The sequence below is a fragment of the Hemiscyllium ocellatum genome, chromosome 28 (genome assembly GCF_020745735.1).
Source record: "Hemiscyllium ocellatum isolate sHemOce1 chromosome 28, sHemOce1.pat.X.cur, whole genome shotgun sequence".
NCBI lineage: Eukaryota > Metazoa > Chordata > Chondrichthyes > Orectolobiformes > Hemiscylliidae > Hemiscyllium > Hemiscyllium ocellatum.
This window is the reverse complement of record NC_083428.1, coordinates 23,553,114-23,576,854: the sequence shown is the minus strand read 5'-3', so window position 1 is coordinate 23,576,854 and position 23,741 is coordinate 23,553,114. Positions and strand designations below refer to the sequence as shown.

Here is a 23,741-nt window from a genome sequence, read left to right as displayed (position 1 = left end):
AAGTATCACCTGCATTTCCACACTTCATTTACTGTATTCATTGCTCCAAATGCAGTCGCCTTTACATTGGGGAGGCAGGACGCCTACTCAGTGCTTCAGAGAACATGAGACACCACGTCAACCAACCCCATAAACAAACTGCTCAACTCTCCCTCCCCAAAAGGGCATGAAGGTCCTGGGCCGCCCCCACCACCAAACCCTTACCACCTGAAGGAAGAACGCATCTTCCACCTTGGGACCCTCCAACCCCATGGCAATGTGGATTTTACCAGTTTCCTCATTTCCCCTCCAACTTGATCCCAGCTCAGCTATCTTCCACACAGCCCCACCCCCTCCAATTTATCTGTCCACTGTGTCGGCTCACAGCCTCATTCCCGATTAAGGGCTTTTGCCCAAAATGTCAATTCTCCTACTCCTTGGATGCATCCTGACCTGCTGTGCTTTTCCAGCACCACACTGGAATGGTGTGGCACGGTGACTCAGTGGTTAGCACTGCTGCGTCACAGCACCAGAGACCCATGTTCAATTCCTGTCCTGGGCAACTGCCTAGATCGAGTTTGTACATTCAGTGTCTGCATGGGTTGCCTCTGGGAGCTCAGATTTCCTCCCACAATCCAAGAAATGTGTGGGTTAGGTGAATTGGCCATGCTAAATTGCCCAGAGTGTTAAGTGCATTAGTCAAGGGTAAAATGTAGGAGAATGGGTCAGGGTATATTACTCTTCAGAGTGTCAGTGTGGACTTGTTGGACCAAATGGCCTGTTTCCACACTATTGGGAATCTAATCACCCATTCTTGACTCTATTTGAGAAATCAGCCAAAGGATTCACCATAATCTATCATAAGCCGACCTTCAGTGAATATACCCGTTAGTGTGTGAAACAATAAAAATCCTAAGATGGGTCTTATCAGCAAACTCAAGTACAAGACCCAAGCGATCAACTTGTTGTGCCTGCTTTGTATTGAAATGGAGTTCAAAGTTATTTTACAGGATAATAGTTCTTCTAATCATAGATTGATAGAGATGTACACCATGGAACAGACCCTTCAATTGAACTCGTCCATGCTGACCAGATATCTTAAGTAAATCTAGTCCCAATAGCCAGCATTTAGCCCCTATCCCTCTAAACCCTCCCTATTCATATATCCATTTGGATGACTTTTAAATGCTATAATTGTACCTCCAACATTTTCTCTGGTAGCTCATTCCATACATGCATCACCCTCTTAAATCTTCAGTCCCTTTTAAATCTTTCCCACTCACCCTAAACTTATGCCCTGTAGTTCTGGACCCCCCCCCCTCCCAGGTTTACCCTATCCATGTGACCTCTGTCACCTCCAACAGTCCAGGGAAAACTGTCTCAGCCTGCTCAGCCTCTCCCCATAGCCCAAACCCTCCAACCTGGTCTACATCCTTGTAAATCTTTTCTGAGCCCTTTCAAAGTTTCACAACATCTCTCCAATAGGAGGGAGACCTGAACTTCACACAATATTCCAAAAAGTAGCCAAACCATGTCCTGTACAGCTGTAACGTGACCTCCCAACTCCTATACTCAATGCTCTGACCAATAAAGGAAAGCATACCAAATGCTGCCTTCACCATCCTATCTACTTATGACTCCACTTTCAAAGGAAAGTATGAACCAACACTCAAGTTTCTTTACTCAGCAACACTCCCCAGGACTTTACCATTAAAAAGGAGTATAAGTGAGGCAGCTGTCCACCCCATCCTGCATGTAGGTGATCGTATCCCTGAGGAGTGCAAGGCTCTCAGCGATCGTCCTGCCCGGTACAGCACTGGTTAGGTCTGGGTGAAATCACCAATCCCAGAGCAAACCTGACCCAGTTGGCAATGATCTTAGACAGGAGATTATAGCGGAATTCAGCAGTGAAATTGGCGACCAATTTTTAATTTCTTCCCGCTTCTATTCTACTTGTAAGGAGTCAGACGTACAGCATGGAAACAGATCCCTCAGTCTAATCCATCCACGCTGACCAGACATCCCAAACCAATCCAGTCCAAAAACCACTCACGTCCCTAACAGAATTACATGAAGCCAAAAGAGAGACAGTCTCTCCATCATTACAAATGTAGCCTTTAGGTGACACTATGACATTCCAAATCACTCAGCCAAAATCACTTTTAGAAGTGCACCCACTTTTGCTGTTAGAAGTTACTAATGTATTTCCTTAACTAAACTGGTTAGGACATATTGTTACATAGCTCCAGGGCAGGTGGAGCTTTAATAATACCTTCTAGTCCCGAGAGAAGATACACTGCCACAACACCCTCTGGCAGTTGGTATACTGCAAGACGTCAAAAACAACAGATCAATTAACCAAATTTTGAAATTCATTATAAAAAAACCTTTATCTTGATGTTTTCAAGGTTAACTTCAAATACATGGCAAAAGTTGTGTCAAACCATTTTCCATTTAAAAAATTAAGATTGTAAAACAAAAAACTTACATTAACAAAGCTATTTTCACCATCACGGTCATTTGACTGAAAGTTTATATTTCCCAGATGAAGAATAGAAGCTATAATTTGAAATATTTCCACTTGATAAGATTCACAGATACCTGAAAACATCAATAAACAAACATCAAACAACTTGCTGAAGTTGGAATAAAGTCTGCCATAGGAAAGGCAGACTCAGGAATGCTGAACTTGAACTCAAACTCAATATGCATTACAGGATAGTTGTCCTCTGAAGAGTGCTGGAAATACCTCAGACATTCCCATATGATCTGGTGAGAGAGAGAGAGAGAGAGAGGGAGAGAGAGAGAGAGAGAGAGACACACAAAGAAATTCACAGCTTTATCATCCTTCAGGATCTTACAGAAAGAGGACAGCGGAAATTGGAGCTGCACAGAGTCAAAAAAAGACAACAGCCAGGGGGAAAATATCAGAATTCTGTGTAAACAATCATGCAGGAGGCTATTAAATCAAGTTACCTTGGAAGAGGAAAGGAACACAACACAAGATTTAAAGGAACTGGAGAAATTCACCACAGTGAATTTCATCTGAAAAACTTGAAGATCAAGTAGAATAATTGCCCAAGGATAGTGGCAGTAAAAATTAGGGGGCTGAGGGGGATGGAGGAACTGCTCCTTTAAATGTTTCACGTCTGGCACCTGATAAAATTGTATATTTTGTTGCACTTGTAAACGCCAAGTACATTTCCTTTATTTTCATGTATCAGATTAACAAACTAACGTCTATCAAAGTAAAACTTTGGGGGGGGGGGGGGGGGGGGGGGGTGTCAGTCACTGGAAAATTATCAAGAAGTCTCAATAAGTATTGTAACAAAAAAATTGTCCGTTACAATTCAGTATCCACATTGAAATGCAGAATGCAATTATATTCAGACATGGGCAAGATTCCTGTCAAGTTGCAAGCAGGAACACAGTTAAAAATGCAAATTCCCATGTTAGACATTGTGTCCTATTTCAGTCACATCATAAATCAACCAATAAAATTGGTGTAAACTTGTTTTGGTAACTAAGCCTTCAATATCCTGGAAATGATTGGATCACAATCCCTACAGCTCCACATGTTAAACAACATGCTTAATTCTAACTAGTCAATACTATGCAAGAGAGGGGGAGATACAGGTACAAACATTAGATGCCAAGAGAAACAAACTCTGACCAGCCCAGCTTGTTGTGAGCATTTGGTTGAAATCTTATGCTCAAAATTACACAGTCAGTAGAAAGGATCAGACTCCAGGTTTGGAATAAGGCAGTTAAAACACCCCTTTTTCCCAGTGCATTCTCAGATCGATAAATGCTCAGAGCCTCATTGTCAGTATAATTTGCATGTTCATTTGACAGAAAATCCTAGCTTTGGGTAGCAAAGAAATAAGAAGTGTTGCTATGAACTAGTGACAATACTCTGGCTTTGAGGAGGTATATTTTGTCCTTTGTGTTTAAAGACAGGAGGTACTGAGTTATTTGAATCCAGTAAAGTAAACAACTTGAGGGGCTTTGAGGTGGTTTTTTGAAAATGTTAGAACAATTTTTAACAAAAGGGTAGGGTTAGGCTCCCCCAGAGCCACGATTTCTACTTTGTTTTTTTCCAGGCGCAGTTGCTGGGATCTTGAAGTTAGCTCTGGAAGAGCCAATGCATCTCTTCCTACTACTTTTCCAGAGTGTAGTCTTGGTGGTTATCCTCCTGGACTGGAGGACTCCCCGTGACACACTGACTTTGCCAATGGTGCATTTATGGAATATTATATTTGAACAGGGACTGTTTAGTACTTAAATAATTTAAGCGTTGATTAAGTTATTCCACTTTTTTGCTGTATTAACTATTGTATATGAATAAAGATGATACGAAGATTGGAGGAGTTGTGGACAGTGAGGAGGGCTGTTGTCGTTTGCAAAGGGACTTAGATATGATGCAGAGCGGGGCTGAGTGGCGGCAGATGGAGTTCAACCCTGCCAAGTGTGAGGTTGTCCATTTTGGAAGAACAAATAATGCGGAATACAGGGTTAACGGTAGAGTTCTTAGTCAGGTGGAGGATCAGAGGGATCTTGGGGTCTATATACATAGATCTTTGAAAGTTGCCACTCAGGTGGATGGAGCTTGTAAGGCGGCCTATGGTGTATTAGCGTTCATTAGCAGAGGGATTGAATTCAAGAGTCGTGAAGTGATGCTGCAGCTGTACAGGACTTTGGTTAGGCCACATTTGGAGTAGTGTGTGCAGTTCTGGTCGCCTCACTTTAGGAAAGATGTGGAAGCTTTGGAGAGGGTGCATAGAAGATTTACCAGGATGTTGCCTGGAATGGAGAATAGGTCATACGAGGACAGGTTGAGAGTTCTCGGCCTTTTCTCGTTGGAACGGCGAAGGATGAGGGGTGACTTGATAGAGGTTTATAAGATGATCAGAGGAATAGATAGAGTAGACAGTCAGAAACTTTTTCCCCGGGTACAACAGAATGTTACAAGGGGACATAAATTTAAGGTGAAGGGTGGAAGGTATAGGGGAGATGTCAGGGGTGGGTTCTTTACCCAGAGAGAGTGGAGGAGGCATGGAATGCGCTGCCTGTGGGAGTGGTAGAGTCAGAATCATTGACGACCTTTAAGCGGCAATTGGATAGATACATGGATGGGTGCTTAATCTAGGATAGATGTTCGGCACAACATCGTGGGCCGAAGGGCCTGTTCTGATGTTCTATGTTCTATGTTTTGATTCAAGTCTGGTATTTTGACCAATCAATTTGCACCCAGAATGCCATGTCTGGCTCATGCCTTTAAAAGTAGTAGTTAGGGTATAGGCTATTTTCGTAACATTTGAGGGTTTGGTCTGGTCCATTACGCTAGAAATAAAATAGTACCTCCAGGTCACCAATAAATAAAATCAGATCAAACAAAATTCTCCCAGATTTAGTCAGGCAGTGACAATAAATACCTTTAAATTGAGATATTTAGTCAGGAGAAACAACAAAAAAAGAGGCCATTCATTTCTTAAACCCATTTCTTGAGTTTGAAGCAAATCAGTTCCTGTATTCCATAAAAAAGTTTTTTGGTTATTTAATAATTCTCTTCAGCCCTGTGTATGGGCATACCCTCTGACCAAACACAAAATGATGCTATATCTGGGACTTACTGAAACTGCTGGTAAAAAAAAAGTACAATCCATTTCATTGTTTAGAGTAGTGCAGTTTCAATTAAAAGCTGTAATTGCTGCAGCAATGTTCAACTTCTGGAAAGCATTCAGAAGCACAGTTCAAACTGGATCCCTGGATCTGAAACTTTTTTTAAAAAAAGGAAATGCTGTGGAGGGCAGAGGGAGCCTATAACAATGTTAATACACTACCTTGGAAAAATTAAGTTATCGTACTGATCAGATTCTTCAATCTGGGGAATGATATTAAAGATAATTGCCTCAGACTGAAAACTTAAAATGCATTTGAAATAGAATTTCTAGTTCCTTTCAACGATTTCTCTATAAATATAAAAACATATCAGTGAAAATCAATTCAAACCACACACCCAAACATATTTCACATTCATTGATTCAATACCAAGGCCAAAATAAAGCAGACAACAGTGACCATCATTGCTTAGAATAGAAGATTAATTTCCAAGAGTGAAGTGAACAAAATGGCTATTTAATTAAGATGAAATAAGACACTCAAATCATCACTGTGGAGGTCATGACAATTTTCTGACCAGAACAAAATAAAAAAAAACTTAAAACCATTCCCTGTTCAGCATTAAGCAGAAACATTAGAACCAAGACTCTGGTGGAATCTAAACCACGATAACAGGACAAGAGCAGTTAACAGCAAAATCCTGGAATTGCCAGAGGACACATGCACCACACACCCTGCCCAAAGCCAACAAATACATTACAGAAAGCAATATAGAGTCAGAGTTATACAATACGGAAACAGACCCCTTGGTCCAACTAGCACATGCTGAACATAATCCAAAACTAAACTCATCCCACCTGCCTGCGCCTGGCCCATATCCGTCAAAAGCCTGTCTATTCACATACTTATCCAAATGTCGTAATTGTACTCATATCTACCACTTCCTCAGGAAGTGGATTGCACACAAACCACCCTTTGAACAATTTACATCTTGTCTTTAAAATCACCCACCTCTCACCTCAAAATTTATCCCAGAGTCTTGAAAGCCCCCTTCTGGGGAAGGCAACTTCTAGAATGTTAAGTCTCAACCTATTAAGTGAGCCTGGAACAATGTTTGGCAGAGCAACAAAGATGGTGCTATTTTCTGGGTCTGTAGACTGAAAATGGCCTTCAGTAGAGTGATATGCTCTTGCCCGATGCAAGAGTTTTGAGAGTGTTTATGGGTTACTGAGGATTATATCTGGTTGTAAATGCTATTGAATGGATCAATTGGAGAGACAGTTGGAGGCAGTGAGGCATTTACAAGAGCTAGGGGGTGTGATGGATGGTAGTTATAGGAAGGGAAAAAAGTCACAGATACAGTCACATCGATGGGTTAACTCCAGGAGAAAGGTAAGTAGTAAGGCAGGTAGTACAGGAGTCTTCCGGGGCTATTCCCATTTCAAGCAAGTACGTTGTTTTGGAAAATGTACAGGGTGATGGATTCTCAGGGAAATGTAGCACGAACAGCCAAGTTTCTTATATCAAGACAGGCTCTAATGTAATGAGGGGTGCGTTGGGTTCCAAGCAATCCACTGTGTTAGGGGACTCTCTCGTCAGAGGCACAGACAGATGTTTCTGCAGCCAGTAACAAAAAAATCAGAACGGTGTTGCCACCCTGGTGCCAAGATCAAGGATGTCTGAGAGAGGGTGCAGAATGTTCTCGAGGGGTAGGAGACCAGCAGAAAGTCATTGTCTTTGGTACCAATGTGTACAAATGGAAGAGAAAAGGTTCTGAAAAAGGAGAATGTGGGAGAAAGATCTGCTATCCTGCCCGCCTACAGCATGACCACACAACAGAAGCAGGACTGCAAAACAGAACACACCCACAACACCCCAGTCTTGGCCAAAGAAGCTAAGAAAGAAACCAGAAATGGCCAAGCTACTCAGACTAGAGAATTCACTTCCCAAACAGCCTTCACAGTAAGCTCCCAGCCCTGATTAGCACTGCAGTGCCAATATGCTAACCATAGGCTCATTTCCCACCAAAACCACATAAACAAAGAGGTGGACCGAAGGGCCCCGGAAAACTTCACTCGCAGGAGGAACACAAAAGACAGATCTGGATACCAGGAGAAGGAACATTTACACATATTCCAGTGGACAGGAAATACAGTGAAGAATCATTTAGAAGACATTCTCACCTGCTCAGAGATGGTTGGAATCTCCTGTGTCAATTACAAATGAATTGTTGCTGCCAGACACTGGATTAATTTCCACTCAGTTTATTCTTGTTTTAATCATTCTACAATTTTCACCATTGTACTGTAACTGCTTTTCAATTATCACCTTTTTGTTCTACCTCGATAAAACCTACTGGCACCTTCCGCTCAGGGAAAGAATCCGGGCCATCCGTGCAGATAATCAGTTCCATGTAAGCCTGGTCAATTTCTCTTCCGCAAAGTTGCTTTGTTTAATAAGTCACTTGTCAATTTCACTATGATCCTAGTTTGTGTCTCTGATTCATTGGGCTGATTTTCTGACAGTTTGGCGTTAGTCAGCAGGCCCTTTCCATCAACAGGTTGAAGCGAACCTGACTTTTCAATTAGCGCGCAATTCCCAAATTATACTCAAAATTGTACCCATTTAGGCAGACACGTGATCCAGCTTGAGCCGGAGAGCAGCCTCGTGCTTGATCCAGCCAGGGGAAAGATGGACCAGCAGGGTTTCCCAGCAAGACAAGCAGAGACTGCCCATCAAATTCTCACTTAAAAGATCCAAGATTGGGGAAATTGACAGGGGCACCAGTTGCTGGTCTGTGTCTGTCTTGTGATTTGTTCTGCACACTGGTTTTCAAGTGTTCAATTTGCAGTTTGTAAGTGTTTGCCTATGGTCTGTCATTGCACACCTGAGTAGTTTTACAAGCATTCTCTGGTTCACACAAAGCCACATTCACAGTTTGCAAGCTCGGCTCAGGAGCTGTTTCACAGTACGGGAGCATGAAGGTCCACTCTCTGCTGGGAGGTACCACCCTTGGACACGTTGCTGCCCCAGCCATGTGGGGACAACGGTCTATGGTCACCAATCCTGGACAAGATGACACTTAGGAGGCATGGTAAATAAGTTACCTTCAAGACAAAAAGATCCTCTTGTAACACCTGAGTCCCCAGCAAACAGTGCTCAAGGAAACAGGACAGCCTCTGTCATCCCCTTCACTGGGGACCTGTACACCTGGTCCTACAGAAACTGGACATATGGAGGCCATTGTGGGAAGGAATGGAGACCCCTCCTGGGACATTGCTAACATGCTGCAGTTTACAGGAAAATTCAGGAAAGTTGTGAAGTGGCACCAACCCCCTAAAGTGAATGAAAGATCACTACTAGCCCCCTAAAACAGTTCACACCCCCACAACCCCCTAGTTGCGGCCCTGCCTCCTTATGCCCCGCAGTACCCCAAACAGCCCCTACCACCTTTATAGTGTGGAAATAGGCCCTTTGGCCCAACAAGTCCACACCAACCCACCGAAGCGTAACCCACCCAGACCCATTCCCCTACATTTACCCCTTCACCTAACACTAACAGCAATTTAGCACAGCCTATTCACCTGACCAGCACATTTTTAAATTGTGGGAGGAAACCGGACCACCCAGAGGAAACCCACGCAGACAGGGGGAGAATGTGCAAACTCCACACAGAGTCGCCTGAGGTGGGAATTGAACCCGGATCTCTGGTGCTGTCAGGTAACAGTGCTAACCACTGTGCCGCCCATCTAGTGGCCACCCAGCCCAGTAGGGCTTACAGCAGGACACAGCAGCCACAGAGTGGCCCAATTTAACACTGCCACCAGTAACATCAGGGTTACCTGCAGCACAGCTGCCACTGCTGCCCAAAACCAACATGGTACAGACCATCAACTCCTCCGCATCATGATCGGCCCTACTCTGATGGATAAGCCCTGGACCCATGTAGAGGTCTGGACCATGCTCAGGATGGCCCGGCACCTCAAGGCCGATACCATTATATAGTTGGCTACTGCAAATTCCAGCTATCTATAAATTGCCTGCCCAAGACATACAGACCATGCTGCAACTTGCATGTGGATCCCACTGGGGAACTATTCATTCTGCCATAGAACTCCCTACCCGACCCTGGGACTCCACTTCAGACTGGGATCACTGGCTGAACAATATAGTAAAAAAAAAAGGCCATATAAACCAGCACGTGGATTTTGGTGCTGTAACCCAGTGTCTGCAGAGCAGACAAATCCCTACCTGACTTCATAGCCCATTTTAAAGAAGTCTGGGATTGTTCAGCAGGCATACCATTTTTGGAAAACCAAAAACTTGCAGCACAGACCCTTGTAAACTGCATGTTGCTAGCCTATGCCCAAAATATACATTTCAACTTGACTTGGCAAACAGCACAATTGGGAGAGGGCATGTAGACAAACCAAACCGGACAGAAATAAGTTGCTTCCCACTCCCAGCCAGAAAAGGGCCATTCCCTCAGATTACCCAACCAGACCACTGGATGGACAGTAATAGACCACTGTAACAGCCCAGGAGATGCTCGATCAGGCACTGCTGCAACTGCAGGAGACTGGGACATTGGGCTAGAAGCTTAGATCAGGAGTTAGGCAGGGCCATCCAGACAACCCCCACCACCACCCCCCCACGTGCATATCAGACCATAAGTGGGTTTACTTTTCCTTCGCATCTCTTTCTGGGATGTTTTGCAATCCAGCCAGTAACTAAAACCTTTAAGCATCATTTGTAGATGATTCTGGCAAGATCAATCCAAGTTTGTATTAAACTAAGATCATAGCTCACTGTCAAAAGCCAAATGCCATATTCTCAACTCAAAATTACTCATTCATACAGGTGGTTCTCATCAACTCAAGTCATGCAGGAAGCATTCAGTCCAGCACACTTAACACTAACTCTTCATTTACCAAAATGAAGTGTCGAAATGAAAATTAAAAGCAATTCACATAGTCAAATACAGTAGATGTTTGAGAATCTGAAATGAAAATAAAAATGTGGGGAAACTCAGCAGGTCTGGCAGCGCCTGTACAGATGTTGACCCCAGTATGACTTCTTCAGAATGAAGATAATTCATTGTACTTTTAAAAAAAAACTTCGCATGGAAAGATTGCTTTTCATTTGGATGGTCCATCAATACAGTTTTTCTCATTTGTACAGAATTAATTGTATGCATAGACTCCAGATATTTCACATTAGCATATTGTGTATCAACATAAAAACCTGACACAGATACTATGACTGAATTTAAACCAAGTTCAAAATAAGAAGCACAAACTTCTTCAGTAATCCACCAAATGTGAAGTGGATCAAGGAAGGATTCACCTAAATAGATTCAATTTGCAAAGGTTAGAAATGAGAAAAATGTACATGCCCTGCTGGGTTACATTCTTCAACAACAGCAGCTGTAATTATCTTCAGATACTTCCCAAAGAAACGTCAAATCTTTTTCATAAAATTAGAAGTTGAAAACTCTAAAATAGAATTGAGAAACATGTTCATTCAACACTATCATTGAAAATGCAGGTGACTGCTCAGGACTATGCATGATTAACATGTTCATGAGAAAACATTCAAGAATAAAATAAATCAAAAATATTAACCTAAGAGTAAATCTACATGTAAACTCTGCTGCATTTGATATTAGGATATACATACCCAACGTGGAGAAAGCATTTTGAGTTCTTTTAAGATCTGCAACATCATCTCTTTCATAAATATAAATATTATCTCCTTGATTCAGGTAGAGGTAATCCTCAACACTACCTGGAAGAAAATAATTCATTCAAATTTTATGGAGAAAGTGAAAACCGCTGGAGATCAGAGTCAAAGAAAAAAGTATGGCACTGGAAAAGTATAGCCAGTTAGGCAGGAGTGTCAACGTTTTAAGCATAAGCTCTTCATCAGGAAGGTTGAGGAGCTTATGCCAGAAATATAGACTCTCCTGTTCCTCAGATGCTGCCTGACTGGCTGTGCTTTTCCAGTGTCACATTTTTTGATTCAAATTTATGGACCAAGTAATGGGACTATAACATATCATGTGAAATTAAATATTTCCTTCTCTCTGGTTTTAATGTAAAGCAGTGCCTCCAATGACAATGATTCACCAGATGGCAAACACCCTTTCACCCAGATCGGATCCCCACAAGCCTGTCACCCAATACCATTAGTTCAAGTAGAACATAAAGACCATAAGAACTAGGAGCAGGAGTAGGCCATCTGGTTCTTTCAGCCCACTCTGCCATTCAATAAGATCATAGCTAATCTTTTCACAGTCTCAACTCCACTTACCCAAACTCTCACCATAACCCTTAATTCCTGTTCTGTTCAAAAAGGTCTCTTAGCTTTAAAAATCATTTAATGAAGCAGCCTCAACTACTTCACTGGGCAGGGAATTTCACAGATTCACAAACCTTTGTGTGAAGAGGTTCCTCCTCAATTCAGTACTAGGTGGGCAGCAATCCCTTTAGCAATGAAAGGCAAATTCCATTTGCCTTCCTAATTACCTGTTGTACCTGCAGACCAACCTTCTGTGATTCATGCACAAGGACATCCAGATGTCTTTGATAGCAGCATGCTGCAACTTTTTACCATTCAAGTAATGGTCCTTTTTACTCTCATTCCCATCAAAATGGATGATTTCACATTTATTAAACATTGTATTCCATCTGCCAGACCTTTGCACACTCACTTAAACTATGGTCCTCTGGAAAGTTGCACAGTCCTCTGTACACTGTCATCTGCAAACCAACTTCAAATCATTTATGTAAATTGTGAATAATTGCAGTCCCAAAACTGATCCAAGGCACACCACTAGTCACCGATTGGCAATCAGAAAAGCGCTCATTTATTCCCACTGTTTTTGTCCTGTTAGTTAATAAATCCCCTATCCATGCTAATACATTACCCATAATATCATGCATCTTTATCTTATGCAGCAGCCTTTTGTGCAACATTTTGTCAAATGCCTTTTGGAAATCTAGATACACCACATCTACTGGGTCCCATTGTCCACCATGCTTAATGCCTTCATAGAATTCCAATAGATTAGTTAAGTATAACTAATATAACTAAGGTAATAAATAAGAAACTGAAATGTTCAGAATTTGATACCCCACTGGAATAAAAATTCTTAGCTTGCAAGTGTTATGGTGATAACCATGCTCTTAAACACGTATTTTTTCTCTGCCAAGTTTTTTGAATGCGAAAATTTCTATTATTGGTCAGTTATTTGTGAAGTACTTGAGTACAATCTAAAAACTATCCTGCTTAATGGATACAGCTTACATCTCAATGACATTTTTACTGTTTCATGAGGGCAATCCAACGGTGTTTCTGGAACTCACTGCCAACTTCTAGGAAGAGGGTTGGATCATAAGTTGCTAGAGCCATTTAGTTCAGTTGACTGGAGGGCTCATGGGCCATTCCTAATACACAGGAACCTCTCATCAGCATTCGATTATCTGAATATTGGATTATCTGGCAAGAACGCAAGGTCCCATTGCTTAGCTTGACCATGTTATCCAACATTTAATTATCCGGAATTTGATTAACCAAATGAAATACTCCTCGCCCATGTCCTTCGGATAGTCAAGGTTCCTCTGTAATGCCAACCGCTCAGGTTCAATTCCCATTTTGCTGGGGTAGACATGAGACCCACCGTCCTCACCCTGCCCCCAAGAAAATGGCAAATCGCCAGTCAGAAGCAGACAAGGAAAGAGCAGGTTGAAGCATTGGCAGGCAAGGAAGCTAGGACCTTCCCTTGAGCACAGCACAATTGAAAGACATTGAAGAGACAAATGGGAGTCAAGTGAGATTAAAAATAAATTCACAGAACAACATTGACAACTTAACACTAAACATAGCAATGAGTGACTTCACCAATGATGGTGTTCCACATTGCATTTGTAAACAAATGGTGTAGAAAATATCTAATTTTTTCAGTGTCTTAAGGGTGATTAATTTTTGGTTCAAGTGTCATTTAAGGAGGGGGAATAAGTTACAGCCAATTGTCTGTAGTGATTTTGGAAAGATCAATTATGTAGTTAGATTATGCATTAATTTGTTGCCTGCACTTACCAAGATCCAATTGAGGAAATTCTCCCATCTGAGCTGAGGCACAGAGCTGATAGAATATATGATAGTTCCTTTCCTGAGCAGCCTGCAAAGTGATAATTAAAACAGATATAACTGTCAAACTAAAAATCAGGATAAGTAGCATGCTCTAAACTATTGGCAACTCAGGAGACTAGCACAACTAGACTAGAGACCAGTCTTTGGACTGGATAACAGGCTGAAGAGGACAGTGGGACAGAGGTAAATGTAGACCAACAAGACAAGGGGCTGTGGGCTACTATTCACAGGTAATAGTTTAAAAAAGGTCCCAGCAGAAAAAAGGTGGCCAACAAATTAGTCACATTTTCCAATGTCAGATTCAACTTCAGTCAAATCAGGAAAACAAAAAAAAAGGGACAAAACTGCTTTCTTGCAATTGACTGCATACAATACTTTTAATTACATAAATAGCACTCCATGTGCTTTACTGGTGATGAAAAACTGCAATCTTGTGGAGAAAAGTACTTGGAGAAGGTTAAGGAAAAGGTCCTACATTATATTGAAATGAGCAATTAGTTTGTAAACAAAAATTTAATGAGTTCCATTGCTCACTTTGCAAAATAGAAGGCTTTCAATCTTGGAAAGTCAAATAGAAAAAGAATCTTTGCAAAATTAACTTTTCTCTGGTGTATTACTTATTATGAATAAACCACTTCCCAGTTTAATGTTCCATACTCATATGGAATGTTACTAAAAAAAGCTAGGTATCTGCATGTATAAGTTTATTACTAGGATACTTGGAAGGCACTTGATGCTAACCATTATGTTTTGTCTTACTGCAGAAATATACTCAATTATTAATTTTTGATGGCATGTGAACTAAGTTGCAGAAGATCTGCACAAAATTCAGTTTCGGGCCAACAAATAACTTTTACATGCTGGGTGATGACCATCTCCAACAAGAGAGTCTAACCATCAACCCCGATATGCAATGGTATCCCCATCACCGAATCTGCCACTAACATCCTGAGAACTCCTAACAATCAGAATTGAAATTGGATTAGCCATCGACATACAGCAGCTACTAGACTGTCAGCAGCTTGCAATCTTGCAGGTTACTCACCTCCTGACTCCCCAGACCCCCATGTACAAGTCACATCAGGAGGATAATGGAATACTCCCCACTTGCCAGGTGGTGTGAGAAAAGTTCATTGAATTCTTCAGGACCATGTGTGCAACATCTCATTGGAATGTTACTTGGAGCTAATAAGCACCACACGTATGACCATCAATTCCTAACTACAGGGATACAATGATGATTTAGGCCGAACAGAGGACTGTTCAGGACATCCAAAAGTATCCGCATGTTTAAGTTTAAAGTCATCCAGACAGTGTGATATAAAAATGTCACCGATCAGCCAGACATTCCAGAGAAAAACAGCCCCAGCCTATTCAGCCTCTCCTTGTTGCTCAAATCCTCCATTCCAGACAACATTCTGGTTAATCTTCTCTGAACCTTTTCAAGTTGCACAACATCCTTCTGATAGGAGGGAGACCAGAAACGCAATATTCCAAAGATGGCTGAAACCATATCCTGTACAGCTGCAACACGATCTCCCAACTCCTACAGTCAGAGGTCTGACCAAAGCAAAAAAATTTTAAAAAACCCTTCACTATCCTATCAACCGGTCACTCTACTTTCAAGGAATTATGAACCTGCACTCCAAGGTCTCTTTGTTCAACAACACTCCCAAGGACCTTGCCACCAAGGTGTATAAGTCCTGCTAAGATTTGCTTTCCCAAAATGCAGCACCTCACATTTATCGGAATTAAACTCCATCTGCCACTTCTCAACCCATTGGCCCATCTGGTCAAGATCCTGTTGTACTGAGGAAACCTTCTTTGCTGTCCACTATACCTCCAATTTTGGTGTCATCTGCAAACTTACTAAATATACCCCTCATGCTCACATCCAAATCATTCATAAATGACAAAAAGCAGTGGTCCTAGCATTGATCCTTGTAACACAGGCATCACTGGTCACAGGCATTCAGTGTCTTCTACCTTCAAGAGCCAGACATATATCCAAATGGCTAGTTCTTCCTGTATTCCACAAGATCTAACCTTGATAACCAGTGTCCTATGAGGAACCTTGGCGAACACCTTACTGAAGTCATATAGATCACATCCATTGCTCTGCCTTCAAATCTCTGAATTTTTGCAGGAATAATCATCAAGTTTGAGAGACACGATTTCTCATGCACAAATCCCAAGTCAGTCCTTGCCTTTCCAAATACATGTACATCCTGTCCCTCAGTATTCCCTCCAACAATTTGCCCACCACTGATGTCAGGTTCACTGGTCCATAGTTCCCTGGATTTTCCTTACCTTTCTTAAATAATGGCTAACATGGTGCCAATCTAGAGTCTTCGAGGACCTCACCTATGACTATCAATGATTTGAATATCTCAGCAAGGGACCCAGCAATCACTTCCCAGAGTTCTAGGATACATCTGATCAGGTCCTGGAGATTTATTTTTATGCTTTTTAAGATATCCTCGGTGATGATTTTTTTCAAGATGTTACCATCTATTTCTTACACGCATTTCACCACAGTAAACACTGATAACAAGTACTCATTTAGTATCTCCCGCAGTTCCACACATAGGCTGTCTTTCTGATCTTCGAGGGGCCCATATTAGCTCCTAGTTGTCCTTCATGTATTTAGAAAATCCCTTGGGATTCTCCTCACCCTTATTTGCCGAAGCTATATCCCCTTTTTGCCCTCCTGATTTCTCCAGTATAAAGTCAGTAGGAGTATACACTAAGGATTCACTTGATCTCTGCTGTCTATACTAGAGACATGCTTTCTCCTTTTTCTTGACCCAACCCTCAAAATTCTCTAGTCATCCAGCATTTCCTACACCTACCAGCTTTTCCTTTCACCCTAACCGCAATATATTGTCTCTGGACTCTTGTTCTCTCATTTCTCAAGGCTTCCCATTTTCCAGCTGTACCTTTACCTGCTAACATCTGCCCCAATCAGCTTTTGAAAGTTTTGCCTGATGCTGTCAACATTAGCCTTCCTCAAAACTTCAACTTTTAGATCCAGTCTATTCTTTTCCATCACTATTTTAAAACTAATAGAATTATGGTCATTGGCCCCAAACTGCTCCCCCACTGACACCTCAGTCACCTGCCCTGCCTTATTTCCAAAGAGTAGTTCAGGTTTTGCACCCTCCCTAGTAGGTACATCCACATACTGAATCAGAAAATTGTCTTGAACATAATTTCCTCTCCATCTAAACCCTTTACAGTATGGCAGTCCCAGTAAGGATCTAAAATTTGAATTTAGGCTGTTGTCAGAAGCAACAGGTTTAGATTTTTTATTAACCACAAAATGGCTGAAAGTAATGATTTGACTCAACTTGTGCTGCTGCTTTGCTGAGTTGAGCAAAATAGAAGAGAATACAATGGACATTTCATAATATGAATTATAAGAGTGATTTAGCATTTGAACTAATCTTGAACTAGCAAGCATGGGGTGATTCTGTGCATATAATAATCTGTTTCCCAGGAAATATCGCTGGATTAGCCTGTTGTCAATCATGTCACTTTATTACAGTTGATTGGACTTTTCTTGTAATTAAGAACCCTTTCCCAGGAAAGATCATTGGATTAACCTGCTGTTAATCTGCACCAGGCTGTCTTATTTTATTAAACTGGTAACTTGCTTTAAGCAGATCGTACTCCTAGAGATTCTTTTGACCAAGAGACCATGGAAGAGGGTCTAGATCTTCACCAGTCTACATTTGGAAAGTTAAAATCCCTACTATAACTAACCTATTATTCTTACAGATAGAGATCTTCTTACAAAATGTGTTTCTCAATTTCCCACTGACTATTGGGAGTCCCAATAAGGTGATCATCCCTTTCTTATTTCAGTTCCACCCAAATAACTTCCCTGCATGTATTCTGAGGAATATCTTCGAAGTACAGCAGTAATACTATCCTAATCAAAAAGGCCACTCCACCTCCTTTCCATCCTTCATATAGGAGGGGCGTCCTGGAACATTAAGTTGCCAGTTCTGTCCATCCTTGAACCACACTTCTAATTGCTATGACATCCCAGTCCCATGTTCCCACCCATGCCTTGAGCTCATCTGCCTTCCCTGGTAGGCCTCTTGCATTGAAATAAATGCAGTTTAATTTATTAGTCCTACCTTCTTCTCTGCTTTGTTCATGTCTGCCCTGACTGTTCGACTCACTCCTTTTCCTAAGTGTACCAGTCTGATTGATCTTTCCTATTTCCCGGTTCCCACCCCCCAACCTTACTCGTTTAAATCCTCCTGAACAGCTCTCGAAAATCTCCCTATTAGTATATTAATACCCTTCCAATTCAGTTGCAATTGATCCTTCTTGTACAGGTCACTCTACCCCAGAAGCAATTCCAAATGATCCAAAAAAAGTGTTAACTCTTGTCCCCTGCACCAGCTTATTACGCAGAAATGTTAAACAAGACAGATAAGGGACAGAAAACATTTACAGATATCTCAAAGCAGCAAGTAAAGCATACTTTACCTGAAAAACCACTCGTGATTTCTCCAGTAAGTATGTTCTCATATTGGCCCCCATAATGTGATACCTATGATCGAAATGGATCTCAATGTATTTTCCAAATCGACTACTGTTGTCATTTCTTGTAGTTTTTGCATTTCCAATTGCCTATTGGAAAATGAACATAGTACCAAGCTTTAAAAAAGCCAATCAATCAATCAATAAGAATCCTTTATATAGATGTGAATACAAAAGCTATTGTTGGTAAGTTTGTAGATGAAGCGTAGTGGACAGCGAAAGTTATTGCAGAGTAGTGGGATCTTGATCAAAAATCAGCCAGCAGACAGAGGAGTGGCTGATGCCAAACAACAAAAAAAATCAGTGGGGGGTGGGGGGTTGGTGGGTAGGTGCATAATTCCTTGAAGTGGAGTTGCATGTAGACAGGGTGAAGGCATCATTTGGGAGGCTTGCTTTCATTGGTCAGAGCATAGAGTATAAGAGTTGGGATGTCATGTTGCAGCTTTACAAGACATCTGTCAGGCCGCTTTTGGAATACTACACAATTTTCATGGGCCTACTGTGGGAGGAATGTTGTTGAACTGGAGTGCAGAAAAGATTTACAAGAATGGTGCAGGGCTTGAGCTATAGAGAGGCTGAATAGGCTGGGGCTCTTTTCCCCACTGAAGCATTGGAGACGGAGGGTTGATGTTACACAGGTTTAGGTGGTCATGAGGAGAATGGATAGTGAGAATAATACAGGCCTTCTTGCCAAGGTAGGAGTCTAAAACTAGAGGGCATAGGGTTAAGGTGGTGGCGGTGGTGGGATATGGACCAAATGCTGGTAAATAGAACTAATTCAGATTGAGATGTCTTGTTAGACACAGACGGAAGGGGCTTCTGTCAGAATGAGCTGTGCCTTTTGCTAAGATGTGCATATATAACAGTATGCATCCACAGAAAGCAGATATTCCAAGTATTTAAAAAATACTGCCAAGTATTTAAAAAATAAATTAAACCCACATATGGTAGTGTACAAAATATACCTCCATGATGGGGTTGGATGCCAGAACTTTATCTTCTACATTTGTTTCATCAGTAGATCCTCCAACGGTTGCAAAATAGCGCATTATGTACTTGGCGGACAGAGTTTTCCCTGCTCCAGATTCTCCACTTATTATAATGGATTGATTCTTTTCTTCCCTGTTAAAGAAATTGGATAGTTTATTGCTCGTATCACCCTATATTCAATTAGGAAAAATTGGCACAGCCAAAATCATTAGCTGAATTCAAACCAACAGGGGAAAAAAGCCATAGTACCCCAAAACAAAAAAGGTAAAACCACATGGAAATGATGAAAATACTGATTGATGGAAGACAAACTCCAGTCTCAATACAGAAAGCATTCAAAATCAAATGTAGGGCAAATATAAAAATTCAAAACGTACAAAAATACGAACAACTCCCCATTGCGTGCTTAAGACAATCCATGAAGGAAACGTTACTTGAACTGAAGTCAGAAAGCTTAGCTCACCATATATAATACTGCTAAGGACGTTGTCAAATATTGTTGGTATTGTGGGAAAACCGATCAAAAAACGTTTTTACGCAAATGCAGGATATTGTTTTAGCTTGAAGGTCATTTAGTTCAAAACTATGCAGTACAGTTGTTTAAAAAGGCAAAATTAAATGCAAAACTCAAGCCCAACTTCTTGCTCAAGGTCTAATATCTAGTTTGTATTGATTGATGTCAAAAGATTAAGTAAAATTGGGAACTAATGAGCTGAATATGAAATATACAAATGAAACAAATTAGACCAAACTGACTAAATGTGTCATTCAGACAAATTAAATGCGTGTGCAGCATCAGATTGAAAGAACAATGCAACACAAGGCAATGAAAGTCATTCAGAGATAAGAGATACAGTTGAAAAGGAATTCATTCTCTGTTCAGCAACTTGATTTGCATAGCTTTTGTTGAGCACAACAAAAATACTTGGTGCAAATTACTTCTAAGTGAGTTGCGCATGCATCTAAAAGATAGGAAAGTAAAGTTGTCTTAACAGTAGCTTTTCAAGTTTATAGGATAAGAGGAGTGTTTTGGTTTCTTGCGAAAGGAGAGACCGTGATCTAGAAACCTTCAATAGTCATCGTAAAACAGTCCCATATTCAATATTTCAGTAAAGTAACATTAAAATAAACTTGACTTGTTTTCCCTGAACCACATAAATTAACATGCCTACATATTTCCCAATTCACCTAATATAGCAAGACAAATGCTCATTTGGATAGCATTAACTCAAACTGAAGCTCAGTGCCTCGACAGTAATGAAAACAATATCCAGTATTCTTGAAAGAATATGGGGCTTTTAATCTCCACGCACAACACTGTCAGTATAGTATATTGCACAAGAAATAGTTATCCTGCAGTCAATGAATGAAGTATCCATGTATTACAGAACAGAAAAAGCTCAAAGAGCACTTGGGAAAACATGGTGTACTTGTACAGATTAGTTTGAAGGCATTATAGTTGACCATAGTAAAACAATGTACAGTAAGTGTTAGACCAGTATCAAGATGGACAAGCAGACCAGTTTGATTACAGTAGAATTACAAAATATTACATGTTTTTTCCCCAAAGCAACTCCGTATATTGAATTAATGTAGCAAACTTCATTAGATAACCTTGCATTGAGGAAGTAGGGGAAATCTGGCAGATGGAGCTTAGATTGGACATGTGCAGCAAGGTGGTCATTTTGGCCAGGGGATAGAAAAAAGGGGAAAATTGTTATTTAAATGGGAGGCAGATTCAAAGTGCATCAGTGCTGAGGGATGTGGGTGTTTTTGTGCATGAATTGCACAAGTGGGGTATGCAGGTGTAAATCAAATAAAGTCAGGCAAATGAAATCCTGGCATTTATTGCAAAAGGACTGGATTATAAAAGTAAAGAAGCGTCGATCCAATTATACAAGGCATTTGAGAGACTAAACCTGGAATATTGTTGAGAAAATGAGGACTGCAGATGCTGGGGATCAGAGTCGAAGAGTGTAATGCTGGAAAAGCACAGCAAGTCAGGCAGCAGAGGAGCACGGGAATCTACATTTCAGGCATAAGCCCTTTAATCTTTCCTGATGAAGGAAGGGCTTATGCCTGAAACATCAATTCTCCTGCTCAGCAGACACTGCCTGACCTGCTGTGCTTTTCCAGCATTACACTCTCCTCTGGAATACTGTCCAGTTTTGATCTCCTTACTTGAGGAGAGATGTGGTGGCAATGAAGGCAGTTCAGAGGAGATTCACAAGGTTGATTCCAGAGAATCATTCTATTGTACGAGGAATGTTTGAACAGCTTGGGCTCATACTCACTGGATTTTAGAAAGTGGCAGGAGGAGGGGAGTGGAATTTGACTGAGGTACATATTATGCTAAAGGGGTTTGATAAAAAAAGGTGGATGTTGAACAGATGTTCCCCCTTGTCAGAGAATGGATCTTAGATATTGAGTGAGAGGAGGTAGATTCAAAAATTGAGATAAGGAGAAACTACTTCACTGAGTGATTATGAATCTGTGGAACTCATTACCCCAGAATTCAGTGGAGGCAGAAAATCAGATTCAGGAAATAAACAGGGTAAGTTTTGATGAAAAGCTGGATAAAGGGCAATAGGGGGAAGGTAGGAAAGTTGAGTTGAGACCAGGATAAGGTCAGGCATGATCACGTTAAATTGCAAAGGGGGCAAAGAGCTGAACTGCCACCTCCCATTTCTAATTCCTATGTCGCTACATAACTGCCAGCTACACCACATTAATGTCAAGAGCCATCAGCTATAGCACCCCATTAAACCCAACTTGAAGAGCAGCCTAGGCTTTAAATGTAGAAGATTTTTTTGAAAAATAGATGATGTTCAGCTATCACCAACTTCCAAGGGGATTTGCTGTTTAAAAGAAATTAAACTGAACTAAGCAAATAAAGTACTGTGACTGGAAGGGCAGGTCAGATTGGAATTCTGCACCAAGTAACTCCGCTCCCGACTCTCCAAAGGCTATCCACCCATCTAGGAGACAAATGCAGCAATGTGATGGAAGTCTGCTCTTCTCTGAATGACTGTAGCATCAACAAAGTTGGACACCATCCAGGATCCACCAATTGCCTTGTTTCATGCTACCTGCAAAAGTGTCATCCCTCCCATTTTGTCTAGTCATGTATTCTCTACTCCTGTTCCTCCAGGTCCTGCTTCTTGAAACTCCCTCTTCCTTCTAAAAAAAAGGAAAAAATTCAAGTTTCCAATTCACCTACTCCCCCTTTTTGGATCAATGTTCATTTCCAACATCCATCAATGAAACACATTGATGTGTTAAGTACAGACCTAGGAAATCTGAGGGGAGGCTGGGCAGGAGGAGAAGCCATAAATCCAGGATGAGAAGTGAAAGAATCACAACTCCAGTCACTGGACTGGGTTAGCTACACTGCCAGCAGCACCCCCTCTTTTGTCCCACCATTAATAGTTGTACCTTCAGCAACTTAGCTCCCACAAATTCCTCCAGCAAACTCCTCAAACTCTGCCTTTAAGGTCTCCATTAATTTTAGTTTTCTAACATTAAGCCACCATGTCTATGTTTAAAAAACTACTTAAATTTAAGTCATTGTTCAATACTTAGATATCAGTTTACGCCCCTTTGCAAATAATTCAGTTGCTAGCCATTCAATACAAGAGCCAACTTAGTCAATTCTCAATCCCTACTTTCTGCCTTTTTTGTTCAGCCTTTGAGATTATCCAGACTGAAAGACCAGTAAAGTTCATTTGAGCATTCCTTAGAGAGAGAGAGACCAGATGTTTCTTTTATATTCAATTGAATGCTATTTTGATATTTAATAGCTTTTCAAAGCGGTGTATTAGGATCTCGATCCCATGTACTCACCTAGCCAACTGCTTGTATGCTTCCTCAGCAACAGCAAAGATATGGGGATCCATATCACCCACATTCTGTCCACTATAAGCATAAATTACATCATCTCCATAAAGAGGGAGCTGTTCATATGGGTTTACAGCAACAAGAACGATACCTACAAAAAGGTTCAAGGTGTTAAGCAATTTAAGAATTCAAGCTATTTAAAATTAAAGTAATTTTATCATTGTAAATGTATTAAGTAATACAATCAGTTTCCAAGATTTGAAGTGTACCAATGCATAATGTTTCCCACTGTCAGAAACAGGGGAATTTATAAATGGGGAACAAAGACATCAGACTAATTAAATACATATTTTGGCTCAGTGTTCTCCCTTAAGACAAAATCCCAAGAGAAAACAAAATGGCATGAAACACAAGGTCCAGTGAACGGCAGGAGCTGAAGGAAAATATGGATTTAGTGTTGTCACATATACCTACATACAGTCAAAAGTCTTGTATTGTGTACCACACAGATGGGAACAGCACACAAGGATATACAGATCATAGGGCAATTAAACAGAGCAAGGCATACAATGTTGTGGCTGTACAGAAGGTGCATAAAGCAA

General features: G+C 41.0%; 1 protein-coding gene across 1 annotated transcript in view; it reads right to left on the bottom strand.

The window, feature by feature from the left end:
* Positions 1 to 23,741, bottom strand: part of LOC132829215 (unconventional myosin-Va-like) — a 175,290-nt gene that overhangs the window by 112,191 nt on the left and 39,358 nt on the right. Inside the window, exons 4-9 of the mRNA XM_060846582.1 lie at positions 23,146 to 23,290; positions 19,278 to 19,434; positions 18,259 to 18,402; positions 13,702 to 13,783; positions 11,281 to 11,388; positions 2,468 to 2,580 (exon numbers count right to left, since the gene is read on the bottom strand). Coding sequence (XP_060702565.1) covers positions 2,468 to 2,580; positions 11,281 to 11,388; positions 13,702 to 13,783; positions 18,259 to 18,402; positions 19,278 to 19,434; positions 23,146 to 23,290 — 749 coding nt within the window. The remainder of the gene's footprint in view (positions 1 to 2,467; positions 2,581 to 11,280; positions 11,389 to 13,701; positions 13,784 to 18,258; positions 18,403 to 19,277; positions 19,435 to 23,145; positions 23,291 to 23,741) is intronic.